Genomic DNA, 26,795 nt, shown 5'->3' on the forward strand with positions numbered 1-26,795 from the left:
AATGATTACAGCTGCTATTCTTTTGTCACGTGCTGTCTGCTGCACCGAGCACCGTCCGATACACGATCCCTGCACTCTCACGACAGCACTCTGAGACAGTTGTCATCACCTCCATGTTACAGATGAGAACTGGAGCTCACAGTGTTGGAGCTCGTCTTCTAAGATTGCACTGCCCGTGAATGGCAGATCCAGATTGGAATCCAGGTCTCTTTCCGTAGCCTGTGTTCTTAACTGTTTTATTAAACTGCTCCCTATTCATTTGGTTTTCCTTCAACACTTTTGACTTAGCAAAGGAACGAGATGAGCTTTCAGGAAGCCTTAATTTTTATCCCCATTCACTTTCTTTTACTGTTTTAGCACCACATTAAATATCAGCATTTGCTGAAGAAGAAATACGTGTGTCCCCATCCCTCCTGTGGGCGACTCTTCAGGCTTCAGAAGCAACTTCTGCGACATGCCAAACATCACACAGGTGCTTGCATAAATGAAATGTTTTACCAAATAGCTAAATGCACCGTGCTTGTAAGTGCTTAGATTGGTAATATTTTTTTCTGATCTGTCCATCCGTTCAACACCACCAAGTGCGCTTGTAGTAGCCTTGATTTACAGCTAAGAAACTGGAGGCTGGGCAGCATTAGTTAACTAGCCGATGGTCACATGGCTAATTTTTAGCAGAACCATGGTTTCTAATGCTCCTTGGGCAGATGGGTACTTGTGTCTGCCTGGACTGAAGATGAGGAGTGTGTGGAGAGAAAGCCTAAGTGGTAAGGAGGCCTGCTTACAGTTCGTGTTGACAGCCAGGGCGCTCCCGGGACGGCCGCCGCTGCCGCAGTCAGAAGGCCTAGCTGCTGCGTTCACGTGTACCCCCCTGTGGGCGCTGTTGGCTTGGAAGGAGAAACTGAGTCTCTCTGTGTGACTTGTAGAGTGGATTCAAACATCATTCATTTATAACCACTTTAGTAATCATTTACTAAATGATTACTAAATGTGTGACTTAGGAAAGTTAATTTCTTCTCTTCTCACTTTGCCTCATTTATAAAATAAGGCATAAAAATGAAATAACATATAAAGTGCTGTTCAAATGTTTATATTTGGTTAATACAATTTTATGATGTCAGTGTTAGACTTTTCCAATTTAGTGTATACTGGCTGCCTTTGAAAATATGATTTATTTAAACAAATAGATGCCCCTCACTCGTTTGCCGTACTGCTGTGGGGCTGGAAAAGTGGGCAAGACCTGGGGGATCAGATACCAGGAGCAGTCCCTGGGTTAGAAGTGTGCATTTTTAGGCTCAGTTATTACTCAGTGATGTAGAACAGAGACCAGTAAGCGTTGGCATCACTTGAGCTATGTGAGTGGCAGAGATCCCAGACCTGCTGAATCTCGCCTGCGTCTGCTGGGTCCCCAGGTGATTCCTCAGTACATTCAAGTTTGAGAAAAACGTGACTTTAAATGAAAAGCATAGAAAATGTGTAATGGCCACTTATTCAACAAATATATATTGAGCATCTGTCCACTTTCTCCCCAACCAAATTTGTATTTTATTACTTCTTATTCAAGTAAAGAAGTAATTAAATACAATGCTGCTTTGCCCTGTAGATTCCACATCATGTTACCAAATTCATCAAAAATCCCGAGAAATTTGGGGGGTTGTGAAATGACAGAGGGAGGTGGTTGAAATGTGTGGAAGATGAGGGGTAAGAGAATGAGGGAAAGAAATACAGGTACTGTTTGCATATATTTGGTAGCAGTAGCTTGACTCTTTTGAAAGAAGTTTAAGTTGTTTATCTTGGGAAACATTTTTTTAAACCTGAAATGGAACACGTAAGTACCAGGTTGGATGTGGATCACTTTTCTTCAGGGAGTACCAAATTCTTATGTTGGCAGTGGTGGTGGATGAATGCCAGATTCTTTATATGTAGATATTCAGCTTTCACAGTGTGTGAAAACAGTTGTTTTAAGAATAAAATATATGAAAATTTTGTAGTTGTTCACTTGCTAAGTAATTTATCCAAGATATAGATTACTGGTAAACTTGAAATTAGGATTTCAGGTCTCATATTACTATCTAGGTGTGGTTTTTTTTTTTAAATAGATTCTAATGCTGCTGAATAAATGGACCAAAAAGTGATGAAAACAATATTATTTGCTTTTAAGTTTTGTTTATCCAAAGTGCTTGTACATTGAAAGCAATTGCTTTTCCTCTAAAGTCACCTGCCTGATCATCTGCGTACTTGTTGAAAGCAAGGTTAAAATACTGAAGAGGGATACTAAGTGGGACACTAACCACGTTATTTTTCTTCTTAGATCAAAGAGATTATATCTGTGAATACTGTGCTCGAGCCTTCAAAAGTTCCCACAACCTGGCCGTGCACCGGATGATTCACACTGGCGAGAAGCCATTGCAGTGAGTACTCACTCACGGTGAACGTCGGGGTGAGAAGCGCGTATCCCCCACTTAGGGGTTAGGCCCTTGACAGGCATTTCAGCTGCCGCTGCTGTTCACTTTTATTAAATAGCGGGTATTTAAAGTTAAAGAGCGGGTATTAATTAGGAGAGCTACTTAGTGACCTTTTTCTTCTGTTTCCTCTTAAAGAAGGGGGGAAAAATCAGATTAATTTTCTATCTAGTAACTTTTTCTAATCTTTCACAAGAAGTATGTACATGACTGACTGTTGCTTATACACGTGACCTCTAAATTCTCATCCTGGCCCTAAATAGGAGGCCTCTTCTTTGCTCTGTTTGCTCAGCCATTCCTTTCCCACTTTCCTTAGATGCGAGATCTGTGGATTTACCTGTCGGCAAAAGGCATCCCTTAATTGGCACATGAAGAAGCACGATGCAGATTCCTTCTACCAGTTTTCTTGCAATATCTGTGGCAAAAAATTTGAGAAGAAGGACAGCGTAGTGGCGCACAAAGCAAAAAGCCACCCTGAGGTGCTGATTGCTGAAGCTTTGGCTGCCAATGCAGGCGCCCTCATCACCAGCACAGATATCTTGGGCACTAATCCTGAGTCCCTGACACAACCTGCAGATGGTCAAGGTCTTCCTCTCCTTCCTGAGCCCTTGGGAAATTCCACCTCTGGAGAGTGCCTCCTGCTAGAAGCTGAAGGGATGTCAAAGTCATACTGTAGTGGGACGGAACGGGTGAGCCTGATGGCTGACGGAAAGATCTTTGTGGGAAGTGGCAGCAGTGGGGGCGCTGAAGGGCTGGTCATGAACTCGGATATACTCGGTGCTACCACAGAGGTTCTGATTGAAGATTCAGACTCTACTGGACCTTAGTGGAAGGGAAGACTTTGGGCGCTGGGACAGCTAAGACTTTGTATTTAAAAGATAAAAGGACAAAAAAAAAATTTAAAGCATTTAAAATCTAGTAAAATAACTGAAGGGCCTGCTCTTTCCATTGTGGATCACAGCACACACACACACGCACACACACACCTCCCCTTCTCCCTCTATTCTCCTCCTCATAAAATTGATGTTGCCTTTACCAGAAAGCTAGACAAAGAAACAGCTCTTAAAGTGAGGGTTACTCTTACCTTCAGTTCCAGCCAGGCAGACTTCCTGGTCATCAGCAGATCCCCCTTTTCAACCTGTAACTCTGATGTGCTCTGGATCAGCTTTTAATTCTTAATGATATATTAATATCCTCTAAACCCCTTCTCCTCCTTTACTGCTGCCCTATGGTTCTGGCTTCTACCCCCTGCAGCACATTTATCTTCAAAATACCGTATAATTCTAATCTCTGGAGGCTGGCAGCTTGACTTGGCACTTTAAGGCCCCTTAGCAGGGTGAGCTGTTAAAACAGCACACATCTCTCACCCCCTTTCCTTCCATTCCCCCTGGGTTTAGGAAAGGAAGGATCCATGGGGACCATCTCCCACCTCTTCACCTTCACCACCTTCTTCAGTCCCCCTCCCGACACCTCCGTAAGGTTCTCAGTGGTGCTCCCTTGCTTGGAAGCAGGCCCCCAGCAGGGAGGGGGCTGCCCTCTGCGTGGTCTCTCTGACCACAAGACAGGGCTCTGCATCAGTGAGGCAGTGAGAAGAGTCCCAGGCTAAAGGCAGAGATTTGCACTTTGAACATGTGTGTCTTTGTGTTGTGAAACCTGAGAGTCCTTATTTATTAACGGAAAGTCTGATTTTTTTTTTTTTTGTCTTTGTTGCTGTGTTTTGTGGGGCTGGGAGAGAGTAGATTATTCTGATGTGGGGTCCTTTGCATAAGAGGTACTTGTAGAAGGTGAGAGGTAGGGTTGAAGAAGCACCACCAGCCCCTAAAATCATAGCTTTCTCCAGTGGCCTTTAAAGAAACTGGTCCTCCACACTAACACAGTCACTACAGTAGCCCCACGCTTTGTCGGAAGCCTTTTTGGGGAAAGACATTAGGTTTGTGGTAGTTAGCGCTCTTTGAGTCTTTAGAACATTGAGGTTTAGGAATTTTGAGGGGATGAGGAAAACTGTTCGGAGTCTAAATTAGAGATAAAAGGTTTTCTCTTACGAACTTGATCGTTTTCGTTTTTTGTCCCCATCATTTCTTTGTACGTGCCTCCTGTTAGCCCAGCTCGGGCCCCTGCTGCGCTTTTGCTTTGCTTTGTCGTTGGTGCGTTCCAGCTCCCCGTTGGTGAAGGACACTGCCCTCGGGGAAGGGATGGTCCGCTCATGCAGTCTGAAGTCAGAGAAAGTTGCTGTATTTTGTTTCGCTTTTAGTAACCCTTCCGAAACAGAAAGGCTTCCACGAAGTCAGTCATCCATATAATGCTTTGCTTTCACCCGAAGTTCTGGGGATCACCCCTTCCCTTGAGACAGGGGTTTTCGTGGGGTGGAACACTTACTTACTACTGTCCATGGGAGAAAGTGTGTTTTTGTACAACTCCATAACTCCCAGAAGACTGAAAACCTATTTTGGCTCGTTTTTAGAGAATTAGAAGGGCAGTTTCTCTCCTCCGTACCTCAGAAGCTGGAATTAAAGGCTTGCCCTATTCATTGTTTGTCAGAAATGTGTGATGGTTGTTGGAAAGAATGAAGTTTGCTGAGGATGAAATAAGGAGCAGCTTGTTTTTCATGAACACTAAAACTACAAAGTTTATCAATTTTCTCTGATTTTTTTCCATAAAGAAGGGTAACAAAATGTCATCTCTGAAAGAGGCTGGCTTTACACCCACTAGTGTCAGCGGTTGGGATGCCGGAGAATAGGGGGTGGGACACCTACAGTGAGCAATCCTAAATGCACTATTGTTTCTTTTCAGTGTCGCAGACTTGCCATCCCTCCAGTGTTGGGGTGAGCAGTGGAATAAGGCTAGAAGGGACGTAGAATGCTTTCCTGCCCACAGTGAGGACATGGAGTTGACTTTGGTATGTTGAGTAGATTTGAAAACACAAGATTGATCAGATGGGTCGACGACAACGTTGCTCCGCTGCCGGACGAGTCCGTTTGGTAGTGTTTCACTAGCTAGCTTCCACACCCCGCACTTGCCTCTGTCCCGTCACACTTACCTCATCCTTTGTCTCCATGAGTTGCACTTGCAGTGGCTAGTCATCAGATATTTTAGCCACCCACACAAGAGCAAACTGCATTAGAAAACAACAACAAAACCTTGATGAGATAGAGGGGAAATACGTTCTTCCCTGAATCACACTCCTCCCCACTGAAAGCAACCAGTTAGTTCTGGTAATTAGAAGTTTCTGTTCTTTGTCCCCTGTTGTAGTCCTCTTCGTGGCTACCATTTGCCTGCAGTTTGCTTCAGTATATTATTGTAGCAGTTTGCGATACATTTTAAAATCCTTCCGTGGACTTGGTTCTTTTTTCTTTTGAGAAAGGGATGTTAGCAAAGTAATGAGTTGGTTTAAGTGAACTGTCTTGTACTAGGTTCTCTTCCCTTTTCCATTCTGTTCCTCATGCTGTTTACTTCATTGTCCTTCTGAGGAACTCTCTTAATCTTAAAATTCTGCATTTCCTCATCTTACTCAGATTCTGTTACCTTTTTGATAACTCTTCCCACTGCATATTCTCAGTCTTGAACTAGCAATTCTGAATTCTGAAAATGTAATTGAGCTACAAGTACTCTTTCTGCAAGACGTGTTTCCCCCTTGTTTGTGGTTGCCCAGGATAATTTTGCATAACTGAGACTTAATATGCTTCAGAGAGTTTCGATAAACACTGGCCAAGATTACTGGGAGTAAAACATAAGATATATTAAGGTAAGGAAAAGCATCCACACAGAGCACTTGAACCTCCTTTGTACCTGTTTGGAGAAAAAAATATAAAGAGTGTACTAAACTAAGGTTATTGCAGTCTGGTGGTTTGAAGTACCATTTTCCCCTCCTGTCTTTTTCCCACTTTTCAATGTACTCAAGAAAATTGAAAAATTGTAATGAATCAATTTAAAATATTTTATTTCCTAAAAGCCTTTTTGCCTATTGTAATATGCAGGACCCTTCTCCTTTGATGGGAGAGACAGGTAGTTACCTGAATCTAGGTTGAAAAGGTTATGTAAAAAGAAATTATAATAAAAGGGATACTCTGCTTTTCAAGTCCTTGTTTTCTCTTAATCTAGGTAGGGCATATCCAAAATAAGTATGTAAAGAAGAAAAATAAAAGTTGTCTTCATGGAAGCAACTGGTCTTCCTTGGTTGTACTGAGTTAAGTCATCCTGGGGTAAAGTAGTGGATGCTGCTAAATGAGAAAACCAAGTGCCCTCAGAACAGGTTTTCTGTGGCCGATACTGTGGTTTGTGCTTGTTGAGAATTGGTTAGTTCCTGATTTCTCATGCTGAGGTGTCGTATGAGTCTGTGGTCACCTGGCCGACTTGGAACTCCTTTCCATGTTTCGGCGGTCTAGGAAAGATGTGAGAAGAACCTTAAGTAAGCTATGAGGTTAATTTCACTCTGATAATGACAAGGCCCTGATAGCGTTTAATATCAGTGCTTTTCACAAAACTCATTGTCCATGTGAGTACAAAGTTGTTAAAAAAAAAAAAAAGGAAAGGAAAAAGAATCCTCGCTTCTTAAAAGGCCTGCTGTGACAGCCACTCAGGCCTCATCTCTTTATCCTTTACGTCCCTTGATTATCGTTTATGTGTGGAAATTTGAGGCTTGTTTCAATTTAGAGACAATGCCCATGATAGGAAATAGTGAAACTAATGGATTGACTTGAGGATGAAACTTGTAACTCTCACCCAGTTGGCGTTATCCTCCAGCCTACCGAGTTAAATGCACTAGAACAACAACTCTCAAGCGCTTTTCGGCTCTATGCCTTCATTTCGAAGTCCAGCTCATTCTCTGACTTTGTTAAGAAGCAATGTAGTATGACTTGGAATAAGGAAGAAAAAGAAAAGCGTGTTGTCACTTGAGTGAGACTGCCTTAGAGATGTTACCAAGTCAGGGCTGGGTGTTCCTGTCCTTTGGAAGAGAACAGGCCTAAACAGTACCTTCCTCCTCCTGTAGCTACAAGGAAGGCACCATGATTGAGATCAGAGATGCTTCCTTACGTGATTTTCAATCAAGTGTACATTTAAACACATAGCAAAAGCATGGGAGTAAAAAGACACTATATTTTTACAGGATCTACTTCATGTATAGTTTGTGTCTTGAACATAATATGAACTACCTAAAGAATGATACTGAAAAGTCAGTGGGAGAAACAGTTTTGGATCAAAGAATCAAGGGTCTGTATTTAAATTTGAATCTAGTTATTGGATTTTGTGCACAGTTCTTTAAGCCTCGATTTCTTATGTGGGATGAGGAAAATGTTTATCTTGTAGAATTAATCTAAAGATCAAATAAAGGCTTTAAAGCAACTAGCAGTGTCTGGCCCAGGGTAGATGCGTAATGAATGGCAACTGTATCAGTAATACTAGTAAGTTCATACTACTGAATATTTTACCTGACCAAAAAAGAAAGAAAAGGACATGGGAAACACAGGAAGGGTGATAGTAAAATAAACTGAATATGTGTGTATGAAATAGATTGCATTAGGCAGGGGTGTCATGAGGGATTAGTGTGATAGTGACCTTGTTGCTAAGTGCAAAAGCAAAACAATGACATAAAAACAAGTACACTAGGCACTGAGTGGAGGAGAGAGATGGAGGCAGACGCTGCAGGAAAAAAAAAGCAAAAAAAACAAAAAGCTGATTAAAAAACGGCCTTTGATTCCACAGGCACAAAAATCCACAGCCAGGAATTTGCTGCCACCTCTGAGTCAGGCAGCGGGGGGTGGGGGTGCACAATTCCATTAGTAGAGAAATGCCCAGTGGATTTAGTCTGAGAGTCACATTTCTTATTTGGACCAGTATAGACAGAAGCAAACTCAGCTCACTGCTTTCCTGGGACAGTTGAGTTAGGGGATGGCTTTCGCAGAGCATTCACCGCTGACCCCTCACCGCCGGGACCTCTGTAGCCGTTCTATCTGGCTAGCAAGGAAGATTCGTTCAGACCTGACTGCGCTTATGGAATCTTATGTAAGTTGCCTATTTTGCTGTTGTCTATTTTTGCTTCGTCTCTTCTGATCCAGCCCCTTGCCATCATGCTCCAGCCTCGTTATCAGTTACAAAAGCCCTAATCATACAGTCATTATATGTTGGACACCTATCATTTAACATGGCCCCTTCCCTTGAGGAAACCCATGTGACCTTATTTTCTTTATCTAGGCTATTTAAGAGACATGTTGCTCCTTGAATAAGATAACATAACGTGGGGTTCTAGGTAGGATTGGTGTGTATGTTGGAGACTATTCCTAAGTTGATTGCCTACAGTCTGAATTCTCCTGGAACATACTAGCCACAAGCCCTCTAGGTTTGGGTTCTTCGTGAACATTGTTCTAATTTTTTGAGCTATGTAAATGAAAGAGTGAAGTTTATAGGATTGGGAGAACAGTATAAATACCCAACCAGTTTCTCCTGTACAGTATTAGCAGCCCACTGATAAGTTACATACAGTCCAAAGTGTCTACATAGAAGGCCCACCTACACTCCAAAAATCCGCTAGAAGAGTCAGTGAGGACTTGGGGAAGCATCAGACTCTTAAGGAGTTAACCATGGAGTTCATCGTCATAGAGCCAAGCCCCACCCATCAGAAATGAGACTCTTTGAAATACCAATTTTTAAAAAGGGCACAAAAAGTAAAGATACCAATTAGAAAAAAAAAAAACTTCCACTGAATTCTCTAAAGGATTATCCTCACCATTGAGAGTGAACAATGGAGGAGAGAGGACTGTTAGAAAAGTTCTACGATGGCTATATTGTAGGGCTTCCTCGCTGTGACCGGTTTCTTCAAGCAAGTATATTTAAAATACTTAAACTCCAGTGCGGTTAAAATACTTCAGTTTCCTGGGGGGAGTTTGAAGTGGGAAGGAAAAGTTAATTCTGGACCAGTCAGTGGTTTGCAACCTTTGTTCAGAACCTAGTGAAAGCTGCAAGTTCTCCCAAGAAAGATGAACAGGTAGTCAGAGCAGTATGTGTGATTTCAGGGAGAACAGGGTCTTCCTAAAGTCAGCCATGGATCCTGAGTGAGTATGAGATTTAAGGAGTAAGTAAGAATGGTGGAGTCATTACAGAGGATGAGATATTTTTCTATATCCTTGGCCAGGTGAAGCATCAGGGTCTGAACGAGAACATGAACCTGGACTCTGTGGATGGTGTGCCAATGGCAAGCACTAATCGATGGAGCGAGCTGACTGAGGCAGAGCGACTCCAGGAGAACCTCCAAGCTTACCGCGCCTTCCACGTCATGTTGGCCAGGCTGTTAGAGGACCAACGGGTCCATTTTACTCCGGCTGAAGGTGACTTCCATCAAGCGATACATACCATTCTCCTTCAAGTTGCTGCCTTTGCTTACCAGCTCGAGGAATTAATGGCGCTCCTGGAACACAAGATCCCCCCCAGTGAGGCCGATGGGATGCCCCTTACTGTTGGAGATGGGGGTCTCTTTGAGAAGAAGCTGTGGGGCCTGAAGGTGCTGCGGGAGCTTTCACAGTGGACAGTGAGGTCAATCCATGACCTTCGAGTCGTTTCTTCTCATCAGACTGGGACCCCAGCCCATGGGAGTCATCATATTGCTAATGACAAGAAAATGTAGCAGTCACCCCTCTTTCTCGCTCGCTTTCTCTTCTAATGGAATATACATAGTTCTCTGAGGCCTCCCTCACTTTCCCATTCACTCTCCCATTTTTGAAAACCTTCAAGACCACAGGCATTTTCATCAGCTGGGCTTGCGCACATGGACAGATGGGCATACAAGCTTAGTCTGCGGGGGTGTGTGTGTGTTGAGGCCGTAAGGGAGCTGGGGCATGGACAGCATCCTCCCAGCTCAGTGCTCTCATCTTTCCCACCCACTGACTAATAGCCTTCACAGGCATGGAACAGCTTCATGGGATAAAAATATTTTTAACTCTAGTCCTGGGTGACTCTTCTGAGAAGACTGAAATAGTGAATTAAAAATCATGGACTCTAGCCATCTCAAGCTCTTGGATAATAAAAATAGTAACTAACATTTTTGAGCATCTACTCTGTGGAAGGAGCGTGCCAGGGGCTTTGTGTGTATCACGATTTTCACAACCCTGCTGCGGGAGGTGGTGTCCGTCCCATTTGGCAGATGAGTAAACAGGCTCACAGAAATTGATAACTTGTCCAGGGTTACCCCCCTAGCAGACAGCACCCTGAGTTTGAACCCGGATCATTCTTAATCCAAAGCCTGTGTGCCCTTCACTTTAGAGGCCTGGTTATAAACCTCTGTCACCTCTGCTGCAGGGCTGGAAAATGTATCCATGTATCCATCTATCTCCAGCCCTGAAAAGACCACCCCCAACCGTGTCCTGGCGTTGTAAAAGGCAGTATTGGTTGCCCATGCTTGGCAAAGGAGAGCAGTGGAGATCTTAAGTTTAGTCCTAGATCAGATGAGGTGGGCGCGCTCAGGGTGGCATGGCCGTAGACTGGGAGTGTGCAGTATACAGCTTGCTTTAAAGTATGGCCTTTAGGTCTGGGGTTGGGCACAGCTTACACCCGGTTACCTCTCATTTAGTGTGATCAGCAGTGAGCGATACAGGCAGGGTAACCCAGGCATTTGCGGACAATGGATAGGATACTGCTCAGAACTTCACGCCACATTCTCTGGGCTTAGTCATGAGGAGAGGGTGAGGCCCACGCTGTTCCCAGCGGGAATGCCAGCGCTCCTGAAACAACACACAGCAAGGCCTCCATGCTTCACGTAAAGGGCGCAGCTCTGCGTTTAATGTTGTTTTCCAGAGAGACAGCATGAAAGGCCCCAGCTGGTCAATGTGGGCACTAACACAAAAGGCCGCTCGCAGTCAGGCCTAAGAGCTGACTGTGCAGTGGGGATCCTGAAGAGCTCGTGTGTATCACTGATTCCAGTTAAACTCAAAAGTCTTGGACTGGGGGCCCAGGTTACTTCAGTTTCTTTGCTTGAGGCTTGTGTGTTCTTGTAACTGTGAGTCACAGAGGGCTGGCTGCCACTGGTCGTGTCCTTTCCCACCTGGGTTTCTGTCCCAAACTCCATGGAGTCAACATGCGAGGACTCCGGGCGAGGCGCTGTGGCAGCGGTGCAGGGGAGGTAAGGCCCTGCTCTCCAGGCTGCCTGTGTGGAAAGCCAGCTGCAGGCATGTAAGAGACCAGTGCGGGACCGGACGTGTAAGATGGGTTTCAGTGGTACGGAGTGAAAGGAAGGAGACCAGTGAGGGCCAGAAAATGCTTCCTGGAGGAAGGAGTCTCAGATGTAGGAAGAGAAATCAATCAGAGGAGAGAAGTAGGGAGGAGCTGGCTGGTTAGAAGAAAATGAGGCAGTGATAAACATTTGAGTCCTGCCACCACCAGAGGTTTATTGCGTTCCATCTGTAGTGTTGGTGTAGGTAGACAGTTTTGCAGTGAATGTATAGAGGCTTATTTCATTCAAGCTTTTCCTTGTTTCAATTGTTTCTTCTACTTAAGAGCAGTACTTTGATTGCTAAAACATGTGCTTATTAATGTAAAGAGCTTAGATTTATCTGTATAGTGTTTTAGGCTCTCTGTTTAATGAAGAAGGGGATGACTAAAACGTCTTAACGGGGAATAACTGATTACCAACTCGCTGCATCAGACAGGAGTGACGCCCCCTCCAAGTGTCTTGTTTGCATACCGGGCACGCGAGGCTGGGCAGACATCGGTGGAGCGTGGCTGAAGTCCTGCTGAGCCACACAGGAAGGAATTTGCATGGATTAGAGGCGGGATGGAAGTGGCAGAGGTTCCAGAAAAGGTGTGAGTACCAACTGCTGAATGGGAGGAAGTGGGAAGATGAGGCCACAAGAGCAGAAGCCTACTGAGTGCATCCCCAGCGCTGTGCTCAGAGCCGCGTGTCAGTTTCTCCTTCAGGACACCTGCAATATGCCTGGAGAGACTTGGGCAAACTTCTTAGGAGGAGACAAAGCACCGGGCAAAGGAGCACTTGGTCAGAGCAACAGGGACAGAAACGTGTGGGTCTGAGCGTAGACTCTGCATCATGCTTACCTGAAGCAGATGGAACAGACTGAGTACGGGACCGACAGTGGGCCCTCCAGGTGTGTGTCTTGCACCACAGATGGTGAGGATGACAACACTGGAAGTGCGCACAGCCCGACAGAGTTTTGATCTTTAGATTTCAGTCTCCTTGTTTCTTAGATCTAGCTATGGATGAGGTCTCTGGGGAAACACAGCTTTATAGAGTGTAAACTATTATAACTACATAGACAGTTTGTATATAACTCTTGAAAGGCACAACTTTAGTTCCCAGTCCCTAACTCTTACTTTATAAGGAGGATTCCTTCCATCCCACTGCCTCCAGGAAAGTCCTCTCTCCATGGCAAGAGATTCAGTTTTCCCGAATCTGTCAAGGAATGGCATGTATGAGAGCTGATCAATTCTTCATGCATTGATTTAAGAGTGTAATCTGGAAAAGACTTGCAAATTAGCACAAAGTCCAAGCGTGGAATAAAACTGGCTTTAAAGCAATCAGGTTGGAGGGAAGTGAGAGCTTCAATAAAAATGGAAAGTGTCAGGTCAGAGCCCTGGAATCGCTGTTATTTCCGGCTGCTGCGGGGTAAGGCCCAATGGATGACTCACTGCTGTGGCCGCCGGTCAACCAGGGAGAGGACGAGTGAGTATTTCAGGGAGACCCATCTGAGAGGTTGTCAGAGTGGCTCGTTGTTTGTGACTCCTCAGCTCCTCATGAGGCAGCGGAGCACCTTCTTCTATTTTGTAAAATAGAAATGCAGAAAGTGGAGGGGCCTCCAGCAGGCTGAGAAGGAAAATTTTGAAGATATCACTTCAACTGGTTTATCTGTGTGTGTGTGTGTGTGTGTGTGTGTGTGTGTGTGTGTGTGTGTGTGTGTGTGTGTGTGTGTGTGTGTGTGACCGTTTAGGTCAGGGCATTTAAAAAGAATGGTTTGGCCTCCTGCCTTATCCTACCTCAGCATCAAGCATCAGACTCAAGAAATGAACCGTCTGAATGCTGGTACATTCAAAAAGTGAAAGCGGTAAAAAATGTCATTTCATTCAAAAGCTTCTATAGAGCTCTAAGGTCTACAGATAAAGACAGTAAAAATATAATTTGATCTTTTGATGCAATATGTCTGGGGTGTGAGGTAAGAAAGTCCTCATGCATGTGACTCTTAAAATATGTGACTTTGACCCATCTATTTTTGGCAGATAGATGCAAGAGTGAAAGAATAAGAGATTCGGTAATGGCTAACCAGAAAGATTTTTGCCTCAGCAAGACTGTGGGTTGCTCCTTTTATTTCTGTATCTGGATGAACAAGGGGAATTTCAAGTGATTTCAACATTGGATGAAATGTAATCCTCCCAGCCCGGGCCGGGCTCCCTCAAGGGCGCAGGGTAAACCTCCGTGGTGCCCGGCCACTGGGGAGAACTCCCATGGCCGGTCAGCCTGGGCGGAGGTAGATGTCCCCTACATTTATCAGTTCGCCTGCAGGTGAGGAACCTTTATACGGTTCACTTTTATGTATTTGAACCCTAATCAAGCCTTTGAAACAGAAGAATCCTAACTGGCCCATTTCTAATGATTTTGAAGATAAGGACTAAGGTGAGGAAAATTCACAGAGGAAAACAGAAAACTTGCTAAGGGCTTCTGAGTTTTTATCCACATGCTTAAAGCAGTATGAAAGGGGGGCACTGCATTTGCTTATTAAGTCAGACACCTCCGCACTTCTTCTGTCATCTGCTCCTCTGAGATGCTCTCTTTCACAAATAAGGGAGATGAGCATGCGCGTTCGCTTATCCGAGTTCCCTTCTCTCGTATCTGGCACGTTTGGAGAGTTCTGGGCCCAGAACTCACTCCCTGCACCCGACCCCCATGGGACTCCTAGCAGCGGGGTCATCTTAGACTGAAGTCTGTTCCCCAGCTCTGTAATTCACTGCCCTCGGATCAAACCAGTTACAGACTTGTACAAAATCTCTGGGACAAACCCTATTGAGTTTCCAGACTTGGGGCCAAGTCACTTTTTCTGAGCCCCTTCATCTATGAAATGGAAATGACGATTAACTTCACAAGTTTTTACATGCTTTAGCCAAATCTGAGTTTCTGAAAGTACTCGTAAGTGACATACAAACATCAAGATACTCGATGCCTCAGACAGGCTGGACTAAGGTAAGACTTTCGGCTGAGGAGAGAGCTCTGTAAGGATCTCAGAGAAATCTCAGTTGCCTCCCAGGACCCATCTGGTCCAGCCTAGACCCGGTTGTGCCTGTGGGCCTTCGGCCACTAGGGGCCGACCCAGTCTTCCACGCAGCCTCCAAGAATCAACCACCTCTCTGGAGAGGAGAGGCTCCGGAATGTTCACTACATCCAAAAGATGGTCTTCACAGTAGGAAGCATCAGACAAGTCCAGGGGAAGGCTGGCAGGCTCTCTAGAGAGCCAAGGAAACATGCAAACCCAGGCACCTCCCAGGATGTGTTAAAACATGCATTTAGACTCAGAGTCATCCCAGGGAATGCCAGCACCTTCCTCTTAACACAGGAAGGAACTAAATTTCATTTAGTTCAATCTTGTCTTTAAACACGTAGCAGAAGGAAGCCAGAGAGGTACCCTGGTGACCCAGTTAGAAAGTAGCATTAGAACCACAGCTAGTCTAGGGCACCTCCCACCGCGCCTTCCTGCTTCTCCATCTTCCCAGGAAGCATCTGATATCACTGTTTACGTCCTTCCACTCTCCTGCATCCAGTGCTGCCAGGTACCCTTCCTTTCGCTAAGCCATCGGAAGCTCTGGAAACAGCAAATTATAACCCAGACTTCTATGGCCACCCCAACCCCCACCTTTACTATAACTTGGTGGTGCTGTATCCCATGCCTCCCCTAGCATCACAGGACAAGTGGGACGCATTCTGAGGTCATAGTTAAATACGTGATTCCCTCCAGGTAGGTGCCATTCGAACAAGGGACCCAGGGAAGCTCTGTGAAAATAAAGTTCTAAGGCAGGTTTCTTATCTTTAGGTCAGACCAACCCTTAGGCTACACCACTTGGGAAAGTTTAGGACTACTTTCTCTTGTCTTACTTAGTGATCCCCGCTTCCTATCTTGCAAGCTGGAGTGGAGGGAGGCTTGAGAATGACACAAACAACTTAATAGGCCAATTAAAGTTCCCAGCGTGGTTCTAAGCCCTGAACTTCTTCAGACGTGTCCGGCCTGTCTCCAGCCGAATTCAACTCAACAGCGATGCGCATTGACACCTCATTCGGGCCAGCACTAAGGATACAGAAATGAATATTAATGATGGCAGCAAACATTATACGGTGTTTGCTCTGCTGGTCATTGATCTAATCACTGTACGTGCATTAATTCATTTACTCCCCACAAGTGCCCTGTGAGGTAGGTACAAAGATTCTCATGTTACAATGGCAGAAACAGGCCCAGAGAGCTAGCTCATGGCTCCCTGCCCTGGGAACACTCAGGATCTCCTAAGAGAGACACCAGGTACATAATTGTGACAGAAATCAGGGTGTGGTTAGTAATACCACACGAGTAACGAAGGGCTCTGGGAGCCCAGAGGAAGGAAAGGTTGGAGAGAACCTCCCAAAAGAGGCACTTTGGGAGTTGGGTTTTGAAAAATGACTAGGATTTTGCCCTCAGGGAAAAAAAAAAGCCCTCAGGGTGGGTTCCCCTTCTACAGTTAGTTGCTTATCTATAGTTAGTGAAGCAGAGCAAAACTGCTTCACTGAATCCTTCACCAGACTAACCCAGGTCCCTCGCCTGTAACAAAGCCCTCCTAATGCTTCCTTGTTGAGCTGCCCAAAGTCCCCTCATACACTCAGGCTGCTACGTGCAAATGGGTTTATGGAAGCAAGACTAGAAGCAAAAAACAAACAAACAAAAACAAAAACAAAACCCTCTAGATGTTGGAAAACCTGAATTAAAGCGACAATGGGAATGGAGCAAAGAGGACACCTCTGAAAATCATGACGGAGGGTGTGGAGCGGGGGAATGACATCCCCCTCCCAACTAGGAGGATAGTGGATAAATTGGGCAAGAATCACGGAAAGGGGAAGAGATACTGGGAGTAACACAGGGGATCGCAAGCCTCGTTTCTAAATATGTTGGGTTGAATGTGGGAGCACAGGATGCACAGAGGAGGGGTGGGGAGGGTGAGTGTCTTTGAAGATGGAACTGGATGGGAATGTTGGGCTCAACCACAAGGGTCTTGAATACGATGCTAAGGCGTCTTGATTCATTCAATAGGCAGTGAGGAAGCATTCAAGATACCAGATCTGTGACTCTCTTAAAAGTCAGCATAGAAAGACCATGACATGATAAGAAGGGAGAAAAGGAAAAAAAAAATCACCAGGGGTCAGATCAGTTCTTCTGCCTTAATCCTAAAGGGATCTGAAAGTATCCCCTTGTCCAAATTCAAGTCCACATTCCCCACTGATTCTGCCGGTCACCAGAGCTTTAGCAGACTTGAGGCATGTCAGGAACTTATCCCATCCTTCATCTCTCATCTTGGACAAGTCTGCATCTCATTCCATGCATTTTATTCTTGTCTGTGTCCCTATTTCTGTCTCCACATGACTAACTCCTGTTCTTGCTTCAAGCTCTAAGTCTTACATCATTTTAAAACATCCTTGATCAATATACCTCCCCCACTGTCCTCTCTTCTTTGCTGTGACTTGCACTTCATGTACATCATCTGCTGTCACTGTTGTTTCTTGCTGACGACCATCATGACCACTGCTGCGGATACAATAATATTGAGCTGTGACACTGAGCTAGATGCTCTGCATAAAGCAGCTCATCGAATCCTCATGAAAACCCATCACACCCGAGGTAATCATTCCCACTTTACAGATGAGAGAACTGAAGTTCAGAAAGGTTAGGTGACTCACTCGAATTTGCAGGGCTGGAAACTGGCAGAGCTGGGATTCATGCTGAGGTATTGGATATACAGGCCACATTTTTTCTTCACACGACCGTTCTATGACTGATTCCACTGGGCATTAGTTATTTGCATGTACGCCTCCCTTCTGCTACAGCATGGGCCTCTTGAAGGCAGGGGCTGTGTCTTCTCTGGCATGAAGGTGATGCTCATCAAATGTTATCTGAACAAGAGAAGGGAGAAAGGTAGAGACAGTGTTGGAAGGCAGTTTGTAGTGGGAGAATGATTACTATTTGTACTCACATTTTCCAGCTTTTTTCACAGAAATGATAATGGTTTTATGACATGCTGGGCTAAACTGGAGGGGATCTGGATTCTAGAAGAAAGCTGCTCTAGGCTGGAGGACACTGGACCATGATAAAGACTGTATGCCTGGCAACCTCAGTCCCCAGTTGGTTACTGTGGTATTGAAGGGACCAGTCCATCTCAGCATCCATTGGACAGTCTGTACTTTACATGAAGGGTCAAGAGAAAATAGATGTTTCAGGCCTTGTGCTACAAGGTCTCTGTTGCAACTAGCCCCCTTTGCCATTGCAGCATGGAGGCTGTTGTAGACAACGCAGAAACAAATGGGTGTGGCTGTGGTCCAACAAAACGCCACTTACAAAAGCAGGCGCCCAGACAGGGGGCCATGTTTGGTGACCCCTGATTTATACAAACCTCATGCTTCAGAGCTTTGGGTCCTTCTCCTCTCAGCCCGGTTTTTAATTTTGATGAAGTTGTAGGGGAGCCTCAGAACTTTACCTCTACCTGTCTGAGATTTTTCAGCTGGGACTCTTTTAACGAAAAGACAGAGGAAGATACACAGTTGATCGAGGCGCACAGTGCACACCACTCAGGAGAAACCTGAAGCAAAAGAAACCCAAAACGGCAGCTGGAATTCCAGTTTACGCAGCATCGCCAAAAAGAATAATACATCTGTAGAGAAACGACAGGGCAAAGGGAAGCTTGGGCTTTCAAGGGCGCCAACTGTGGGAAGGAAAATTCATGGGCGAAAAAGTAAGAGTAAGGTTTCTTTGCAGCTTCGTCTGGTGCCTTCCCTGGGCTAAGAAGAGTCTAAATAAAAGCAGAATTTATATGGTGCCTCTAGGCAGAGAAAGGTGGGCTTTCTCTGAGTTCGCTGCTGCTTAAGTGCCTTTAGTTCAAAATAACTTTTATGCAGGGTGGGAAGGGATAGACTGGGATTTCAAAATTGTAGAATAGATAAACAAGATTACACTGTATAGCACAGGGAAATATACACAAAATGTTATGATAACTCACAGAGAAAAAAATGTGACAATGAGTGTGTATATGTCCATGAATGACTGAAACATTGTGCTGAACACTGGAATTGGACACAACATTGTAAAATGATTATAAATCAATAAAAAATGTTAAAAAAAATTTTTATGCCAAAGAGAATATTTTGGGATGACATTCTGGTTTCCATCAAAATCCAATTTATTAATTTATTGTTTTATGGGTAGTGTTTTTGGTGACATATCTAAAAACCTTGGCGTAACTCAAGTCACAGAGATTTACTTTCCTCTATTTTTCTCCTTCAGTTTTTTGTTTGTTATTTAATCATCCCACTTAGTAAAGGGTCATCCTCCTTAGGAGCCTCTTGAGAATGAATGAATGTATTTTATAAAGAATATGGTATACTATTTTTTTAATTTGTCATATTTATTTTTAAATGCATGAAATAGAATTTACCTTGATATTTTAAATACTGGATGAGATTTTTTTTTTGCACAATTCAAATAAAATCTGACATGCTAATTTAAAAAGAAAAGCATGAATGATTGAATGACTTAAATGAAATAAAGGAAAACCCTTCTCCCAATGCTCCTTACCTCCTCCTCTCCCTACCCTGGACGCCCCAAACCATGACGCTCAGCAGAGATTCCTCAAGCCCCAGTCTGATTTTTGAGCCCCTAACCTTGCTGATTTGTTTGCCTATAATTTAGTGATTCCCAGCCTTTCAGTGATGAAACACATTCTTTTTACAACAATACACACATTCCGCTTTTCTTTGCACCCCCAACCTGCACTTAAAAACTACAACAACATAGTTTTAAAATTGAATTTAAAATTAGTTTTCGTTGTCAATGGTTCAGGAACTCCTTGAGAAAACTGGAGACTTTCTGGCTTACAACAGTCCCTTTCTATGAAGTACAGAGAACAGTTTCTAGACAGGATGGATTTGGACCAAGCCTAAGGTTAGAGGTAGTGAGACTGCAGCTGGGCTGAGGACTGGGCTTGGGAGGAGGGGCTCAGGGGCTTACCAGACCCACTGTCATAAATCTCCCATTGCAGTTGCCCAGCTCTATTACTCATTTTTTTAATTAAAAAAATACGGTGTTTTATGTAAATAAATATCATAAAAATTTGAAAATGAATTAATCAAGAGGCAATATAAGTGCAGAGATGTCAAAACAAAGATTGAGTTTAGCAACAAGAACGTTGTACAAGGGGCCAAAATTTGGGTCTAAGCTCTCTAGAAGTCAAAACAGGGAGAAAGACCTCTTTGCTTTACACGACTTACAGAGTCCATGAGATCTCAACAACCCAGCTGTCCAAGAGAAGCCTGTTGCAGGAGAAGACACTGTGTAATGTCCAGCGAAGGAGGGTGTCTTACCCACTCAACTGTGGGCTCCCTGACAGCGGGCCAGCCGTCGGCATCCTGTCATCAGCGAGGAGGGCAGGTCAGCAGCGCCTCCCCTCTGTCACTTAGAGTTCTAACAGGAAACCGGAGACACCGCGGTTACACCATGCCATCGTCTCCCCTTTCCCCCCCTTTTTTGTTTCACTTTTTGTCCACTTGCATAGAATATTTTGATACAATGAAAACTGAGTTTTACTAATCTGTATTTATCGAGCACTTAAAATAGGAAAATGAGGCTTAAAACTGGCTTATTAATGAAATAATATATTTAAGAATCCAAGAAGGGGTCGGTGACTTAAAAGCTGATAGCTAAGTCTCATCACCTGGGGCCTCACAAGATCTCCTCTGGTTTTCTTCCATTCAGAAAACTTGTAGAGCACCTACTAGGTGCTCTCTCTGATGCTGAGCTCTGGAAAGAACTGTGTAACCATGATGCGCACAACACTTTGCTCCCCTCCACCCACCATTCAAAGAACTCGTGATCAGGTTGGATGAAGAACTCATGCAAAGTGACAAGCTCCTAGTTACATGCTGCTGACGAGGTTAGGAGGAGTAAGAGACATATTCTTCCCGAGAGACTGAAGGAAGGAAAGTGTGAGGGAAGGAGGATGACTTCTCAGTCTTGATTGATGGGCAAGATTTCAGCAGGCCATGGCACAGCCTGGAACTGACCAGATGTGGGCATCCATGTGTGAGCACAGTAAATGTGGGTCATGGGGAGAGATTAGCTGGAGATCAGGGTGACAAGGTGAGCCTGGGCCCAGTCACCTATAGGCAAACAGTCACCGATAAAAGTGGACCAACATATGTGCCAATTAACATGTCCTATATAACTATTTACAGTGCTTCCTTTCGGTCTCAACAGGGTCCAGATTTGGATGATCAGTTACATGACCACCCTACTTATACGGTGGTCCACTTTGCGCCTCTTCTTTTTTTATTCTGCACCAAAACCTTCCATTATGCACTGATCCTCACCTTTCTCCTATCAGGTGGGGAGACCGGGTTTTGAAGCCTGAGAGGCTATTCCAGGAAAAGAATTGAGACCACCAGGAAGGGGCATTCAGCTGCTGTTGAAGGGATCCTTCCAAGCAAACAGAACTGAATGCACTTGAAAAATGTGCCTGGCTGAGACAGGAGTCCCGTTCCATCCCAGAAACCTTACCAACACTCTCAGTTAGAATTTGTGTAACCTCATTCATTTTCCCATAATATTCTGTTTGAGGTTCTGTGATGTTTTCACAGTGAGTAATTTATATTTTGGGGGTGTCTTACCCACTCAGCTGTGAGCCCCAATCATCCATCTGTGTACCCATTGCTCCGCTGCTCACCTCTATGCATCACCATCGGGATGAGCCCCACATCGTGACAGCTCACTGTGGTGTGCCTTGGTACAGGCGCTGTACCAAGGGATCTCCTAGTATTATCTCATTTAATCCTTGTAACAGTTTTTGACATTGGTTTCGGGGCTATCCCCATTTTATAGATGAGATTAGTTCTCAGAAAGGCGAGACCATTTGCTCATGGTCAGAGAGATGACAGACAGCTGTGCTGGTTCTTGAGTACAGGCTTGTCTGATTTGACTCTGGAATCCCACGCTTAAAGCAGTGGCAAAGCAGAACCCGTAGCATTAGTGTCATCGATTTCAAATTTAGAAAGGCCAGGCTGTTCTAAAGTGCTTTACATCCATCAGCTCATTTAATCTTCTCAAGTAACCTAGGAATTTAACAGGCTAACCCCAATTTTTTTTTGGTGGGGGGGTGAGTATTAGGTTTGTTTGTTTGTTTGTTTGTTTCTTTATAATGAAGATCCTGGGGCTTGAACCCAGGACCGTGTGCATGCTAAGCAAGCACTCTACCACTGAGCCATATCCTTACCCCAACTCCATTTTATAGAGACACAAGAAACTTCCAGAGGCCAGTATTTGCCCTGGACCAAGCCTACAGCTTTACTGCTATGCTCAGCAAAGAACTAAATGAAATAATCTATTCAAAGGGCAAATTCTACTCAGTAGGTACTAGCCATTATTATTAATATTTGAGTCATGTAACTTTGGGCAAGTCAACCTCTCTGAGCTTCTTAAAGATGTTTCCCCATCTTGAGCATGAGAACTACTTTCCTACCTTAAGATTTATGAAGATGAAGCGAGATGCTTTTACAAAGGCGTTTTTCACGTAGAGAAAGCCCCTATAGACGGTAGTGACCGGAAATCTGGAGAAGGCTCAGGAGAGTCGCCAGTCAGTCCTTAGCTGACAGTTGACTCCAATGTGCCCACGTTAGACCAGTAGGAAAAATGGTCTCAAACATCCCAGAATTATTAGGATTTCAATTGTCCCTTCCTCTCAGGACTCACAGTTTGTACCAGTACTACTTCATCAGTACCTTGATACATTCCAGCCTGTAGCTAGAGTAGTTGAAACACCAAGAAGTAAAATAACTCACTTAGGTCATGGAAATGACCTTGTCAACCCTGTGAGGCCACACTTCCCCACTATATAGGGTCTCTCCACGGGCTGTCAGAGCTGGCTCTAACATTCACACTTTGAAGAGCCCATTTGGGTAAGAGCCTACATGCCCTGTGGTTCTAAGATTAGGGTTTAACGGGACACCTCAGGTTGTCTTTCTTACAACTACAGACCCAGAGTCTGGGTTTAAATTGTGATGAGGCCTGTGTTCCAACAACGTTACAAAACTGAAATCTGTCCTCACAGGAGTGCTGTTTGGAGTTAAAGAATGAAAATCTACTCTTGGGGGAAGGGTGTAGCTCAGTGGCAGAGTGTGTGCTTAGCATGCACGAGGTCCTGGGTTCAATCCCCAGTACCACCACTAAAAAATAAATAAATAAACCCAATTAAAGGATGAAAATTTACTCTGGTGTACTTGAGAGAAACAGGCCCTCCAAAGGGAAGACTCTTCCACCGGGGGTGACATAGAGGGCTGAGGACTCAGTTTTCCAAAGCTGAGCTTCATGGAACATGGAATAAAATAGAGGTTTTCCCTTGGCTTTCGAATGTTTTGACTGTGATCAAACTTTATATCATACTTTACATTGTGACCCAGTATATTGATATATATATATATATATATCTCAATATATATATATATATATATATATATATGATCAATGATATATATATATATATATAATGTATATATAATACATATATTAAACCATACAAAACTGCCACTTTTTGTGAGTCAAAAACAATTGGATATGGAAAACTTTATATGATTATCTTATCTCACAAAATAATTTTGTGTAGTTATTTCATGCAATGCACTGTATTTTCTGTCTTTAAAAAAATTGCTGATTAGAACCTAATGTCTTTCATCCTCCACAAATAGGTCAGACCCTGTGTGAATTAAAAAAAACCTCTGACTTAGACCCAGGCTGAAAGAGAACTTTTTGAGTTCAAGGCAATGATTCTGGGAAAAAAATTGATAGAATGAATTTTATAACAATTACCAAAAAAAAAAAAATCCAACTCCAAAGCTACATAATATGTCCTGGGGTCAATGCTGAGTTTGTCTTCTCTGTTGATTCCACACCCCTCCTCCAACCCCCTACTCCATCCCTGCCAAAGAACACCAGGAATACACCTGTATTTGAAAAAAAAATCTGGGTTTATTGGTTCCTTACAACAAGGGAGGCGCCCAACATGGGTGGGGCCTCTTGGCAAGAGGGTGTTAGGGAAAGAGATTCTTAACAGGCCTTAAGCTTGTATTAGGCGATTGGGAGAAGGGCTTGAGGAAGCGCAGTTCAGTCCAGGTACCTTCGGGAAGTGGGGCCATTTCTATGGTTAGGTAGCTTACATCTTTTTATCTAGGCAGTAGAAGAAACAGAATGGGCCAAAGCTCTCACTAGTAGTGATTAAGCAGGACTGTTTGGTTAGTTTAAAGTCTAGACGGAATCCTTGCCATTTTCTTTGCAGAAGACACAGCCGGGCCCTGTAGGGGTTTCTGTGGCCCCATAGGCCTTCTGTTCCTCTGCCCCGATGTCCTTCTGTGATCTCTTGAAACCCCCTTTCTTGTAGTACCTGAAGGCATAGTTTGCCCCCAAAGCAAGAACCACCACAGCCACAATGGCACCCATCCAGGAGCCAATAGTGGCGGAAACACTGCGTCCAGAGTCAGCCTGGCTCAAGAGTTTGACCAACAGGGATGGATCATTGATGCTGGCTGGCTGCCAGCGATCAGAGCCTTTCTGCTTCACCCAGAACAGCTGACGGCTGGAGTCAATCAGGACAGAGAGCCTTTGGGCTCTGCTGTTGTTGAGCCAGGGCGGGCGGGGAATGAATGGGGGTAAGCGGACACCTGCCATCTGCTGGTCCAGCAAGATCCCAGCCTTGAGGCAGTAGAGGACTTGGCAGCCATCGTTGAGGTAAGCCTGGTGTTGACTATACCCTTCTGGGCATTTCATGGGATATTTTGTGGAGCTGTCCTGATAGAACACCTCCTTCAGGATCCCAGGGCTCTGGCCCTTGGTGAAGCCAGCTAAGGGGTTGCCAGCCTGGCAGCTAAAGAAACCCCCGAACGGGACTGCATGGGCTGAACCCAGCTCTGCGTCAGTACTGACACATACCTTGAGGTCGCCAAAGAGTGTCAGCGGGTAGAAGTGGGAAGGGCAGATCTGGGACCCGGTGAATGGGTTTGGATTGCCTGGGCTGTAGAGGCCTCCGAAGAGGAAGCCTGCAGTGTTGAGCCGGAGGCCCCGCGAGGGTGCGCACCAGGAGGCAGTCAGGCGCACGGTGTGGCGATGCTCGCGGTTGGCGCACACAGTGGGGCAGCACTTTAAGATGAGCCAGCAACTGTGGCACTGCGGCCGGCACTCGGGACCGACCTGGCTCCACGTCTTCAGCTTGGTGCTCAGGTAGCTGACGGTGTAGTTTGCCGGGCAGGAGGTTTTGCCAGTCAGCGGGTTTGGGATGTGGTAGGTCTCGCAGAGGCTTTTGGCACCCGGTTGGGACACAGGCTGACATTCCTGGAAGACGCCCCCGAAGGTGAAGTTGGCGTGGCTGCGGCTGCTGCACGAGCCGTCGTCCACATTGGCCCCGGGGTCGAAGTCGGGCGAGTCGAGCCTCATGCATCCCGGATGCGTGTTGATGGCGTAGTAGCGGCGGATGGCGCCGTCCACGGCGGCTGCCAAGCGTCGCACGGCGGGCGTGGGGAGCTCGGGCAGTGCCTCCGGCTGGATCAGCGCCGGCAGGGGCAGGCCCGACTTGCCGATGGCCACCAGCCGGTTGCTGATGCCTTTCTGCCACTTCTCCAAGGTGATGCCCGGGTAGAAGGGCACGCCGCCGTGGCTGCGCGTCTCGGAGGCCACCGTGTGGCGCAGGTAGTTGTCAAGGAGCTGGTTCTCCGCCTGCCAGGATACCCCGGTTCCCACTTTAACCTTTTTAAAGAACAAGGCCGAGGCGGCGAACGTGATGTTGATCCTATCTTGGGTGTTACTGCCCACCAGCTCCCGCTTCAGCTGGTCCTCCTGCACCAAGGTAGCCCCGGCCTCCACCTTGGTGAGGACGTGTGTGCCATACCTAACCACAAGCATCTCCGCCAGGTACTCGGCCTCGCGGGTCTGATTGTTCTCCAGGTGGTCGCTGATGGTCAGGAGATGCTGCCGAAAGATGGGCTGGAATTCAGTGTTCTCTGAGGCCTTCACAGAGTAGATGTTGTGGCGGACCTCCACCCTGCTTGTTAACGTCTGGTGCTCCAGGTTGTACTTCTTGACCTTCTGGCAACTGAAGGAGAACTTACCGTTGAGGATGGAGAGGAAGGAGACCTCATTGTTGATGGAGGCCGCCCAGGAGTCTGTGTAGTTGACCCAGTGGTCAATGAGCTTGGCGCGGGTCTCCACGATGCTCTCCCGCCACGGCATCACCTGCGTGTGGTCTGGGATGAGGTACTCGCCGTCCTCGGTGGTGAGGCACTGAGAATAGTCTCGCTTCAGCACCAGCTCCAGCTCGACGTTGCGCAGGTTGTCCCAGCCAGAGCCCGGCAACGCCCCCAGCACCGACACGTTTAATTTCTGCTTGCATTCTTGGAAGTCGGCCATCCCCTGTTCCCCCAGGACACAGCGCCCAGCCAAGAGCAGGACTAGCAGGGGCGCGAGGCGCTGCGCCATGGCAGGAGGAGAGCTTTGCCTGGGCAACCTGCCGCCCCTCAGCTCCTCCATGGCTTGGGGTCCTGGAGGGGAAGTCTGGGCTGGGGACTGAAATATTCAGAGCAGCAGAGCAGTAACTCAGCCCAACTCAGGCCCCTCCCCAATGAACAGTCCCCTCCCAGGCGCCTCGCTTTGAAGTCTTTACGGGAAAGGATAATAAGCAGGTCTCTTATCAGAAGCACCAAGGGGAGTGAAACTGATTTCAGGTTTGGGGCCAGGGATGGGTAGATTAGACTGGTAGAACGTTCCATGCCCAAAGGCCATCTTCAATTCATTTTGATAAAGAAGAGCAAACCTTATCCACTGAATACATGGTATTTTGGTCTCTCACCTGCTCCCCGCCACAGGACACAGGTAGGGTTCTGTTTTTGACTGCAAGTATCAAGCTCAGCCTGGGTGAAGAATTAGCCCAGGAGAACTGGGTCTTCCTCCGGGTGGCCAGCCAGCCTGTGGGCACTGTGGCTGGGAGGTTGCACTCACTCCAGGCTGATTTCCTTGTGGGCCTTCAGCAGACAGTCCAGACAAGGGCCCCTTTAGACTGGGGCAGGCTCAGGGCAGCTCTAAAGAATCAGGGCTG

At 45.7% G+C, this 26,795-nt stretch overlaps 3 protein-coding genes across 5 annotated transcripts in view; 2 read left to right on the plus strand and 1 right to left on the minus strand.

The window, feature by feature from the left end:
* ZFP91 (ZFP91 zinc finger protein, atypical E3 ubiquitin ligase) overlaps positions 1–6,534 on the plus strand; it is a 29,765-nt gene extending 23,231 nt beyond the window's left edge. For both annotated transcript variants that reach the window (XM_072970003.1, XM_031691093.2), the window contains exons 9-11: positions 358–472; positions 2,309–2,408; positions 2,776–6,534. In XM_072970003.1, coding sequence (XP_072826104.1) covers positions 358–472; positions 2,309–2,408; positions 2,776–3,286 — 726 coding nt within the window. In that variant the 3' untranslated portion in view covers positions 3,287–6,534. The remainder of the gene's footprint in view (positions 1–357; positions 473–2,308; positions 2,409–2,775) is intronic.
* A 146-nt stretch (positions 6,535–6,680) lies between these two features.
* CNTF (ciliary neurotrophic factor) lies at positions 6,681–10,488 on the plus strand. 2 transcript variants are annotated; one of them, XM_072970005.1, is made up of 3 exons: positions 6,681–7,667; positions 8,292–8,459; positions 9,586–10,488. In XM_072970005.1, exons 2-3 carry the CDS (start codon positions 8,346–8,348, stop codon positions 10,072–10,074), a joined length of 603 nt encoding a protein of 200 aa, XP_072826106.1. In that variant the 5' UTR covers positions 6,681–7,667; positions 8,292–8,345; the 3' UTR covers positions 10,075–10,488. The 2 variants fall into 2 exon arrangements, with proteins under 2 accessions (XP_072826106.1, XP_072826107.1); XM_072970006.1 differs by having other exon boundaries at positions 8,297–8,459.
* Positions 10,489–23,959: 13,471 nt separating this feature from the next.
* LOC107034591 (macrophage-expressed gene 1 protein-like) lies at positions 23,960–26,230 on the minus strand. Its single transcript, XM_015248364.2, has one exon. The coding sequence runs from the start codon at positions 26,228–26,230 to the stop codon at positions 23,960–23,962; it is 2,271 nt and encodes a 756-aa protein (XP_015103850.2).
* Positions 26,231–26,795: the final 565 nt, after the last annotated feature.

This window comes from Vicugna pacos, chromosome 10 (assembly GCF_048564905.1).
Source record: "Vicugna pacos chromosome 10, VicPac4, whole genome shotgun sequence".
Lineage (NCBI taxonomy): Eukaryota > Metazoa > Chordata > Mammalia > Artiodactyla > Camelidae > Vicugna > Vicugna pacos.